The sequence below is a fragment of the Mytilus trossulus genome, unplaced genomic scaffold (assembly GCF_036588685.1).
Source record: "Mytilus trossulus isolate FHL-02 unplaced genomic scaffold, PNRI_Mtr1.1.1.hap1 h1tg000122l__unscaffolded, whole genome shotgun sequence".
Classification (NCBI taxonomy): Eukaryota; Metazoa; Mollusca; class Bivalvia; order Mytilida; family Mytilidae; genus Mytilus; species Mytilus trossulus.
The window spans coordinates 1,280,778-1,293,279 of NW_026963298.1; the positions used below are offsets into that span (position 1 = coordinate 1,280,778).

At 31.9% G+C, this 12,502-nt stretch overlaps 2 protein-coding genes across 2 annotated transcripts in view; one reads left to right on the plus strand and one right to left on the minus strand.

Annotated features, from left to right (window-relative positions):
* The window catches only part of LOC134700147 (cingulin-like protein 1), a 54,600-nt gene extending 54,394 nt beyond the window's left edge, over positions 1-206 (minus strand). The window contains exon 1 of the mRNA XM_063561511.1: positions 129-206. The gene's annotated coding sequence lies outside the window, so the exon portion shown is untranslated. The remainder of the gene's footprint in view (positions 1-128) is intronic.
* LOC134700148 (N(6)-adenine-specific methyltransferase METTL4-like) lies at positions 1-4,234 on the plus strand. Its single transcript, XM_063561514.1, has 2 exons — positions 1-80; positions 2,570-4,234. The coding sequence occupies exon 2, from the start codon at positions 2,701-2,703 to the stop codon at positions 4,102-4,104; it is 1,404 nt and encodes a 467-aa protein (XP_063417584.1). The 5' UTR covers positions 1-80; positions 2,570-2,700; the 3' UTR covers positions 4,105-4,234.
* The last annotated feature ends 8,268 nt before the right edge of the window (positions 4,235-12,502 follow it).

Below are 12,502 nucleotides of genomic sequence, written 5' to 3' on the forward strand. Positions count from 1 at the left end.
AAAGACTCGGACTAACAGGTGCCCTACGATGTCCACCAGCTGTCCACTGGCATACTGACCCTCATAAATTTAAAATGCATGTATGATTCGTATAGTTTTCGTAATTTATAGAAACACTATCTTCATACTCTAAGTTGTCGACTCTTGTCAATGAGTTAACTCCATGAGAGCTAAAATGCACGTCATTCACAGTTGGGGGCGAGACACCTTACACTTTTGCACATTACCCGTTCGCCCTCAAAACACTTTTGTACTTGAACGTTCGCCCCATTGGTCCGTTCGACCCCTATTTTAATCCAAATTCCATTTATATTGATAGATATTTTTATGTGCATATGAATATATATATGTATTCCTGAATAAAAATTTGGCGATTAAAAATCAGTCTTAAATATGATATATTTTTTAATTTATTTAATGATTAATTATTAAATGTTAATTATGTATGATTTAACCGTTTAAATTGGTATATATGTGTTTGAAAATCATGATTGTTGTTATAACTAGCTTTAATGTATATATATATGTAGGACTCTAAAGTGTGATGGTACTTTAAAGTATGATGGTCACGCCAAAGTGCGATGGTCTACGCCAAAGTGCGATGGTGTCAGACGCTATAGTGCGATGGTTGTTTGTTTTTTTAAATGCAATCAGATGACACGATAAAGTGCAATGGTAGGACATTGGTTTACACGCTAAAGTGCGATGGTGTAACGGGAATGGTGTTCAGGCAATGTGTTTTGTTTTTAACTGCTGTGTTATTAATACAGAAACTTATATAATACAATTGTTTATAGGTGAATAAATGTTTCATTAATTGACTCCGTTATTTTTCTCGTATCAATTGTTTTTCAATGGTCCTTCTGATAACCTTTAGCATGTTTAGTCATAAAACATAACTATCTGCTGGGTTAACCATGCAATAAACTATAGGTTCCAGTCTTATTTTGAGAATTGTCTCTTGGGCAATCATATGATGATACTACACAACTGCTTGGTATGTCCAGAGACATATTTCTCTGATATGTCTCTGGTATTTCACTAACTTGTTGACGAATATATCCATTTCTTTCACAGACATGACAATACATATTAACTTAAATGGAAAGTTAAAAAGTAGCTTTTATTTCAATCAAGTTAATAACATTCGATTAAAAACATAGAAGGAGTTTCTAAATTAAATTTGGATGAATTTAAATACTTTGACACTTGGTGTAGTTTGACTTTTTCGCTCTCTTTTACGGTTATATAATGCACTTTCCCCTTACTGTCGTCAGTTTTCTATGTTGATTTTAAGTCCTTTTATATCCACTATTCTGACACAAACATGTTTGTCCGCACCGTCAAAGCGAGTTAAAAGGTTTTGTACCGTGGGTAATTTTGTTTGAAAAAACTCCTCCGCATACAGTCTTCTATATCACTGACTAAAATGTTTGTTTCATTTGTATCGCTTTTCTTGTCTTTTAAAAATCCTTCATCTCCACAAATATTCTCGTTTACCGGCATGTTAATTTTTGTATGCTCAAACGGCTTGAAGCGTCATAATGCATACGTCCACACTTTTGCAAACAAACCGTATTCGTGGAAAAATGCACTTAAGCATATACCATCGCACTTTAGTGTGATCATCACATTAGGGTCCCCATTGCACTTTAGAGTCCTACATATATATACTGCATGTAGTTTGCTTAGTACATGTGGTGAGTAAACCGGTAAACTGGTAAAGACTTTAAATGAAAAACATAACAGATATGTTTATTGATTTAAACAAAACAAAAAACATTTTCAGAATGCAAACAAACATGTTTTTTTGCAAACAGACCTGCATTCCTAGACAAATCATCCCAAAGAAAACTCAGACCATCTTAAACATCAATAAACATGTTAGTGTTAAACAGGTACTTTGACCTATAATGGTTTGATACTTTTACAAATTGTCTTGGATGGGGAGTTGTTACATTGGCATCATACCACATCATGTTTATATATCTTATTAGTAAACAGATTTTTCTTCTCATTTAAGACTGGAAAAAGTCAAATAACTTCCAATGAGAACCCACAATATTCTGAGTTTTGAATAAATGTATTATCACCGATAGACATTCTTTCAATTAGCTTGTACTGTGAAGTGATCAGTGATCATAAGCCAATTTTCCCCTTGGCATCATATTATTAGCAGGGCCCTCAGGATTGTTCTAAATCCCAATTTTTTTGTTTAGGACAAATAGCTTTCAATTTAGGATTTGACTGGCAAACATAATGGCAAATGTGACTGTTTTGGACCCTTGCTTGGTATGTGTTTTCCATGCTTACAACCAAATACTTTATTTGTCTATCAAGTAGACCAAAATGAGAAGAATAAGTACAATTATAATTTTCAAACATATATCATGTATATAGATATAAAAAAAAAAGAAGAAAATAATGCATTATTTTTTTCCCTCTGTATTTACAATTAACTTATCTATAAAATCAGACAGACACTCTGACATGTATGACAGATATATATCACTGTATATGTTAACTAAATAGATTTTAACTCATATTATTTTGTTTTATTTATTTCCAGATATGGTTGTCATTCTGATGTTAAAACACATGCAATGACTTTCATGTGCACAATTTGATAAAGAAATCTGATAGTGAAGTGAAGTTTCAGTAATCAATGTAAAGGACTCACATGGTGTAATAGTTCAAAAGATGGCCGTTATATATCAGAATATGTATGGCTGGATACTTGATCATCGGCAAATGATTGCAGAGGCTTTTAAAGATGTTAATTCTGAAGACGGTACTATGACAGATTTCTCATACAAAAGGGACATGTTTGAAATAAATAGCCAATTTATCATGGATAGCCAGTTTGAAAGTAAAATCAGAGTACAGGAAAGGGATGAAGATATATTTGCCAATCGTAAAAAGAGAAAAAGAAAAAGAAAATCTGATTTAAATAAAGGAGAAATTAAAGCTAAAACATATCATGATAAAATTATAGAAGTGATTTTACGTGCCTATAAATCTTTACTCGATGGTTCCAAAGATATCAAGCTTTTTAGAGATCTTGGTAAATCATTAGATAATAATGTTTCTGCAAGGAAAATTGCTACCAACTCTGGACCAGGAGACAAATTAAGGGAATTGTGTTATACTGATATCAACGACCTTGACATTAAAACTGTGACTTTGAAACCGCAAGGTGTTTATGATAATTTGTGTAATAAACTTGTGAAAAATTGCAGCAACTCTCCCATAAAAGTTAAAATTAAGGATGACTTTTACCTTTTACCTGCTGAATGTTCTTTCATTATGGGTGACACTGTTAATTTAAACTATTTTTCTACAATTTTAGGCAGAAATGAATTTGACTTTATTTTACTTGATCCCCCATGGGAGAATAAGTCTGTTAAAAGAAAGAAACAATATTGGACTTTGGATAACGAAGAATTGTTTAAAATCCCAGTTCCTGAGTTATCTTCCCCTGGTTGTGTTATTGGTGTGTGGGTTACAAACAAAATGAAACATAAGGATTTTGTTATACAAGAGTTATTCCCCTTTTGGAATGTAGATTTTATAACAACATGGTATTGGATTAAAGTCACAAAGACTGGCAGCACAGTATTAGACATAATGTCCGAACATAAAAAACCATATGAAATTCTTATATTAGGAAAATGTAAACACACAGAAATGAAGGATGTATCCGATGAAAAGATAGACTCTAACACAGAAGAAGAACATACTAAAAATGACATTTGTAAAAATATGAAATGCAAAGAAAACTTAAGTGAAAAGATAAGTTCTAAATCTTTAGATGGCATTTGTAATGAGAGAACTATCTTACCTGCTTCGTTAAACAATGACAATCTACCATTAGACATGACAATGATGAGCGTGCCTAGCAGTATTCATTCTATGAAAATTCCATTACAAGATATTATGAAACCTTATCTTCCAGAAACTCCAAATTGTTTGGAAATATTTGCGAGGAACTTGACGCCAGGTTGGTGTTGCTATGGCAATGAGGTGTTTAAACATCAGCATATGGATTATTTTGAAGTTTTTACCAAAGATACTAGAATTCCATTATACTCTGATGTGAAATAAATAAATGTTTAAAGCATGCATCCGACTCATTTTAAATATTTTAGGTGCATTGTTCATGCTTTTGTGCACACATTTAAGTACCAATTCCAAAAATATTTGTACACATTGTATAACCATCATTGTTGAAATATTATATATTACTACTACTAGAAATGGTGTTACATATATTGATAATTTTTGTCTGTCATTGAAACCAGTTGAAACTGTGATATATATGATGTTCAGTAGTTTTTCAGGAATCGAATGTTAAGTAGTTGTCGTTTGTTGATGTGGTTTATAATTAAGTGTTTATGTTTCAAGTAATTATATAGATTCATTTTTTTTTTCCATTTGAATTGTTTAACAATAGTCATTTTTAGGGTTCTTTATAGCTTGCTGTTGTGAACTCAGGCTCTGTGTTGAAGGCTGCGATTTGACCTATAATTGTTTACTTTTATAAATTCAGTGGCGGATCCAGGGGGGGGGGGGTCTGGGGGTTGGCCTTTTTTTGGCCGATCAATGCATTTGAATGGGAGCATATACATGCAGTTGCAACCTACCTTTTACTCTGGTTTGGGACCTCCCTCCCTTTTTAAAATGGCTGGATCCGCCCTGTAAATTATGACTTGGATGGAGTGTTGTCTCATTGGCACTCATATCACATCTTCTTATATCTGGGCAGGAATTCGCTAATGCTCCTTTAGTGTGACATTGTAAGAAAAAAATAAAAATCATTATAAGCTTCTAAATTTTTTACAAATTATTGCTACAAATGGTGTCCTTCTATTTGTAACCAAAAAAAATCATTTTTAAACTTGCGTCAGTTTGGAACCAAAGCAAATAATGAATTTGGAGCATGTAACATGGACACTTTTTCCAAATTGAGATTAATGATTCCTTAACTTATTCAACATTCAATATCATATATATTGATCACAAAACATTGTCTATCATCAAAACTCTAAAATGTATATTTTCATTTCTTTCAGAAATTTTGTGAAAACAAGTTTCTTCTACTTTTCTGTCAATGTTACATGCAATGTTTAAGAGAAAAAATACAGTAAGAATCATTTTCTTTCTGAACATGTAAAGGCTCTTTTTCATTGTGTTACCCTCACATTAAAAAATTGTATTAATATTTTTGCCATTATCTCATTTCTGTCATAAAATAGTGACTTAAATGTTGCATGTAACGTGGACACAAAAAATATGAATAATGAACCATGCCAGAATTGACCTTAAAAGATATAAAAAGCCTCCAAACAACCATCTGAATGTAAATTAAACAATAATACTGCCACATTTCTCATATATGATAGTATTTAAATAGTGGTTTTAATACCAAAACCATTCACCTAAATTTCAGACAGCAGACATTATATTTTTTAACTATACCAGAAGTTATGCTTGTTCATGGTGGTACACTATGGAAGGCTAAATTAAAAGATATTCAAATGTCAAAATAACCAGAAAAATAAAATTAAGACCAAAGATAGATCAATTGATGAAGGAGTCATCCAAAATTTCCACAACATGAAACATTTTTATATCAGTAAGTAAGCAACCGGTTTTTTTTATGCACAGGGATGAGATTGATAAGAAGACAACCACACAACCATCAGCATCCACAAGTTTCTCACTCAATAACTAATACTGACAAAGTAAGGGTACAAAATGATTACATGTATCCCTCATTCATGTGACACAGTTACACTTAAAACTAATAGTATGAAAAACCAAGACAAAACATGGACAAATCTACAAGAGGTTGATACAGCTGCATTTATTGAGAATCTTATTTTCAATCGTTTACATAACTTCTATAAAGAACAATTTGGGTTTCATCTTTGAGGTTGTTGTCTGATAGACATATTACCCCATATCTCGTTTTATTTCTGCTGGTTAATCTTACATTTATGATAACTTTTTAAGGTTTAAACAATAATTTTATTTCAAACATTCAAAACAAGTTTCTTGTTTCTTGTTTTCTGTCTCCAACATCTTCAACTATCTATCTGAAAAAAGAAAAAAACAAAACAACAATTAATCTACCGTCAAACAGAACCAAAATCCATGCATAGATTATAAAATTTACAATAATATAGAAACTCTCAAATATCTTGTTTCAATTTTTCAATGCCATTTCATCTTGAAAACTTGTTACCTAAACTACAGGAAGCCACAATTTAAAGGGCCCCATAATGACCAGTGTAAAACAATTCAGAAGAGAAAACCAACACCCACTAGACCATAGTCCTGCTTTCAACTTTATTTGGCCTTCTTTTACTTTTTTGTTTCCTTGGCGTCACTGAAGAGTCTTTTGTAAACGAAAAGCGTTTCTGGCCTACAAAATTTCAATTCTGGTATCCATGATGAGTTTATTATTATTATTTTGAAATCAGAAGGAGCCTGAACCTCTTATAATGCAAAAGATATTCTGGAATGTCAATTATTGGCATAACAATTTAAAAAAAAATGTTACAAATTGAATTCCTCATGATTTCTATAATGAGCATCAGTAAATACACATGATACATGTGTTGACTGGTGATTGAAAAGGGATAAATAAACAAGATTTTGAAATAACTATCTTCTACACTGCTGTAGAATAGTTAAATTGGAGATCACTAGTATGTCTGCATGCACAGTCACCATCATCTGGTTTTCTGACACAGAAAAACACTACTATCTGACTGGCTGAAAGGACCGTCACCACCTGACTCACTAATAGGGACCTTATCAGACTGGCTTACACAGACATCATAATCTGCCAGGCTGATAGGGTTATCACCATCTGACAGGCTGAAAGGGATATCACCATCTGACTGGCTGACAGGGACATCACCATCTGACTGGCTGACAGGGACATCACCATCTGATTGGCTGGCAGGAACATCACCATATGACTGACTGGCAGGAACATCACCAACTGACTGACTAATATGAACATCACCATCTGCCAGGTTGACTAGGACATCACCATCTGTTGGCTGACAGGGATATTACCCTCTGACTGGCTTACAAGAACATCACAGACTGACTGACTGACAGGAACATCACCAACTAACTGATTGACTGATATGTACATCACCATCTTCCAGGCTGACAGGGACATCACCATCTGTCTGGCTGCCAGGGACATCACCATCTGACTGGTTGTCAGGGACAGTATCTTTTTGCAGCATCTTCCTGAGAGTTTTCTTCATCACATTTATTGCTGATCATCTTTTTCTTTCTTTGGTTTATATTGCCTGTAGATTTTTTTTATTGAAAAAAGCATGTAAATTTTCAAGACCGACACCAATTTTGTTGTCAATGAAGAAAATACACTTCTATAAAGAATATTTATATTTAGAAATAAAGATGAAGTTTGATGGTGGTTAAACAAGTTAAATTATCAATAATCTCTTTATAGAGCAAAGGATTTAGTAAATGTTATCAGTTCTGTTCATGCGTGTAACATTGACAGAAAAGTAAAAGGTTGTATGTCAATGTTACATACATGAAGACCAGAAGATATAAGTGGTGTGCTTAATAGTCAACTTTGGAGAAATAATAGAATTGCTGCCCAGTAATATCTAATTAATCATTTAGGTTATAAATGTTATATAAATGTCTGACTTTAAGGAAGTAATACCTTTGCATGTAACATAAAATAATCTTGACACAAAATATTGTTGTCAATGTTACTAACTAGTGTTAAAAGACAAATTAAACAGGAAAACATGAAAACGCTTTAATTTTGTAAAATAAAAATAAGATAATAGCTCCATATGGCAGTAAGTTTTGTTTACGCATGTAACACTGGCCTGAACATGTAAAAGTCTAAATAATAGACTCTGTCAATGTTACATACACAATTTCTTAATGAAAAAAAAGTTAAATTTGGGTTTACTTTATACATTATTTTTTAAAATAAGTATCATAATAATAACTTTGAATATTAAAAATTAGATAAAGTGTTGATTTTAACACAGTAAAATCTTCTCATGTAACACAAAAAAGACCTGATACAAAAATCGTAGTCCATGTTACTCATAAAGTTATCATAGGAGCATCAAAGAAATTGTGTGATGACAATATTTCAGATGTTAGTCATTTATAAACTCAGATAAACTCATTTTAAAGCTCACAACAGAGGTTTGGAAATCAATGCTTTTAAAACATTATAATTCTGGGTTATGTATGTCACATTGACAGGAACACCAACAAATGATGAGAAAAATTGCTGGTCAATCAGGAAAAAAATAAACACAAATAATTAAAACTCATTTATTTCTTTAATATCATTTTAATGAAGCAAATTTAAATTTCAACAAGATTTTATTGATTGAATAATTGTATGCACATTTATTAGGTTGTAGCATGTAACCTGGACGCAGAAGATGTGTCAATGTTACATGCCTTTAAACAATAAGAATTACAAGTAAATATTGTAAAGTCTAGAAATCAAGAAAGATCAACAACTTCTCTGTTTAGAATTCAGCATAAATTTACATTTGATTTAATATTATGCACTGGCCAATTATGCTTTAAGTGTAATAAAGTAATATTGTTTTTATTCTGGTGTCAATGTTACATTTTATGTTTTCAAATTAAGTGGCCAGTTATCTTTATAATGCTGAGAATGAATACAAGTACTAGTTAATCAAATTGGCAATTAATCTGTGGTATTTCATGTAATAAATTAGATTGATAAGGCAAACCGTACAAAAAAAAGCTTTTGCATGTATCATAGACACCTTTCCTTGGTAAATATTTTTGTGTCAATGTTATGTACAGAAATCTCTCCAGCAATAAAATGGATATCGTAAGGGTCAAACCTGTTTAAATACAAGATAAACTTATATTTTTTGACAAAATTGCAAAGCAAGTCACACATCATTATCAAAGAACCTAATTTACACAGAAAGTGCATGTAACACTTCATTGTGAGGCCAAATTAACCTGGTCCCACTCTCTTATCATCTGCTTGATCACTGGTAGATGCCAAGTGTGAAAGATGGCAAAGCCACATTTTAATGTAATTGTCAGTGGGTTGAAATGTGAAAAAAATAATTATGGTAATGCTTACTATAAAAAGTATGCAACTGTTATAAAAAGATGAGTATTATTGGGCAGTATTGACACGAAAATGAAATAAATTTTCTTACCTTCTATATTTTTCAAACTTCAGTTGATTGATAAAAATCATGAAATCCAAATTGTACCCATTGTTGACAGCTTTCAAAATTTGCCATGCTGGACCAATAACTTGTTTCCAAAGCTAATCAGCTTATGAAAAGGTGCATGTAACATTTGTTGACCCGAAAAGTTACATGCACTTGTCCATTTTCAAACGTATTTTATTTGCAGCAATAATCGGATTCTGTACAAAATGGGGTTTCTAAATGATAGACCGATCATTTTGCAGTTGATTTTCAACTATTATAGTAGAACAATTCTTCAGGCATATTCTAAATATGGCTAGGGGTTTTGCCACTGCAGAAATGTCACACTTTTTGTCTACAGTTTTCAACTGCCAGCACTTAACAAGTGCTGATTTTTTGTTGATTTTTTCAATTGGATCCAATTTTTTTGCATTTGGCAATACAGACTAACCCACTTTGATATTTAAACAATGTTTATTCTCCAAATTTGCATGATTTCTTTATTTTTTAATTAGATAAACACTATTGACCCTAAAATTTCACTAGCGAATTCCTGCCCATCTATATAAATTGTGAGTTTAGTTGGACCTATAGGTACATTTTGTCCTAATGCTTTTCAAACCCCTACTTGACAGAAGAAATATGAAGGGAATACTTTATTGTAAATAATATTCTATATCATATGTGATTTTTTTTGTTCGAACTTTTTGAACAGTTGAGCAAAGATGGACACAACATTTTAGCCTAAAACAGCTCACGCTCTAAATTTGATTTGTGATTGAATATTTGATACAGCATGTAGATTTGTTACCCAAAATGAATATGGTCAAACAACAGTAAACATTGAAATCTTACATTTACCTATTATGGTTTAAAATCCAAAATCTTTTAAAATACATTGTTAGAATCAGCATGTCAAAGAACCCCCAATTTTTATGCCCTACCTACAATAGTAGAGGGGCATTATGTTTTCTGGTCTGTGGCTCCATTCGTCCGTCCGTCCGTCTGTTCATTCTTCCGCAGGTTAAAGTTTTTGGTCAAGGTAGTTTTTGATGAAGCTAAAGTCCAATCCACTTGAAACTTAGTACACTTGTTGCTTATGATATGATCTTTCTAATTTTAAAGCCAAATTAGACTTTGACCCCAATTTCACGGTCCATGGAAAATGGAAAATGATAGTGCCAGTGGGGCATCCGTGTACTTTGGACACATTCTTGTTGTTTCTCAGTTCAGTTCAGTTTCTTGTATATTCCTCCATTAAATGTGGAGCACTACCCAAAGGGTATAGTTTGAGCAACTATGTACACTCTAAAACATAGGGAAACAATAAATTATATTATATACAGACAGAGACATATAATACAAGGGTGTATTATATGTCTCTGATACAGATGACTGCATTTGGTTATAATGATCACTAAATAATAGATATCATAATTAATTCATAGGATTGTCATAAAGTTTTTAAAAATATATAATAATTTATATGTGCTAGGATATAGGAAAATGTTAAGAAACAAACTGCATATACATGTATTTACAAGAATTAAAATGGTCAAATTTAAAATTACTTATAATCATTAGTTGAGAGTGCTATACATAAATCAGGAATAATAATGGAATTTTTCCTTGTAAGACTTATGTAGAATGGTTGGGATTAGGACAAAATTTAAGCCATAATATGTACAAAAATTTTCTTTACAGTTTAATTTCTATATCTGGAGATCTTGTCATTACTCTTTTCAAATTATAACTGATATCTTACAATTTTAAAGGGAAGATTTATTTTTAAAAACTTATAAGTCGTAAAATAGTTGGATTGTATACTATTTGTAAGGAACAATTTTATTTTAAAAAGTTTACTTATACTGTACTAGTGATCAGATTTTTTATCCTTTTTGTGCGCAGCAAGTGCATCTCATAACACATATTTCTAGCCAGAGTTTCTAAATTAAACTATTTTTGTTCAAAGGGAAATAACTCTAACTTATTTACCTGAACCAGTTATGTGACGAAACCACTTCTCTAAATATTAGATAATTATGATATTTACAAATTATAATCAAACAAAATTAACAGTTCACAATATTTTTCTTTCAATTATCACAAACTAATTTAGATCTGCAACTTATCTATCAATGTCAACAACTTTATCTACACAATGTACATCAGTGGCAGATCTAGAACTTTTCCTAAGGGGGGCCCGCTGACTGACCTAAGGGGGACCCGCTCCAGTCATGCTTCAATGATTCCCTATATAATCAACCAAATTTTTCCCACGAAAGGGGGGGCTGGAACCCCCAGGGCCCCCTGGGATCCGCCTATGGTACTGTTATGAAATATATATCCTTTAATAAAAATAGAAAAATAGATTATTACCTTATGAAAATGATTTTTGCAAATCTGAACCCACAAACAGGATCAAGTAAAAATGAATATCAACCAACACAACATAAATACAGTACAAAATAACAACTATGACACAATCTTCAAAACACAATTGACTTAAAAAAAAACAGTTAGTGACAGTACTTTGACCAATAATGGTTTACTTTTACAAATTATGACTTGGATTGTTGGAGAGTTGTCTCATTGGCACTCATACCACATCTTGTTATATCTATTTTTTTGACAACTCCTGACTAATCAATAAAAGAGAAATAATCTATCTATACAAAAACTTATTACTTTCTGCTCAAAAAGTAATAACTCAATCACGCATAAATTATAGTAGGAAATCAAGAATTTGAATAACTTATTATTCCGAAAGGGTCTAAATTTCAAGAACGGGAAAAGGCAAAAAAACTCGCAAGTTACACATAAAAATCTACATTTCATCAAAGTTTAACTTTTAAATTATTACATTCTACATGAGGTAAACTAAATTTGCGACAATAAAACTACAGATGGACATCCTTAAAACAAGTACAATACAGTTATCTCTTAATTGATCTTCGTTAATTGTAGTCACAGGAAACAGTATTTCTAAATTAAAAAAAAAATCGTTTTCATGTAAATGACCAGGTTTGCCAACTCATCACCAGTATTTCCCCTTAATCAATTACTGATCATGTCCGTTAAAAATAATTGATTTAAAGTCTTGTTTAAAAAGGATATCACTTAAATTAGGGATGAAGAAGATACAAAGGGAGCAATTAAAAAACGAAAATCAAACGGAACGTGCATTTTGACATTTATTTTCTGCAGAATTTTGGATGAGACCCCCCCCCCCCTCCCCCCGCCCCTTTTCCTCACTTTATTCCTACCTA

What these genes read in the sequence shown, in the direction of transcription:
- LOC134700148 (XM_063561514.1), top strand. Translation starts at nt 2,701, where the DNA reads ATGGCCGTTATATATCAGAATATGTATGGCTGGATACTTGATCATCGG.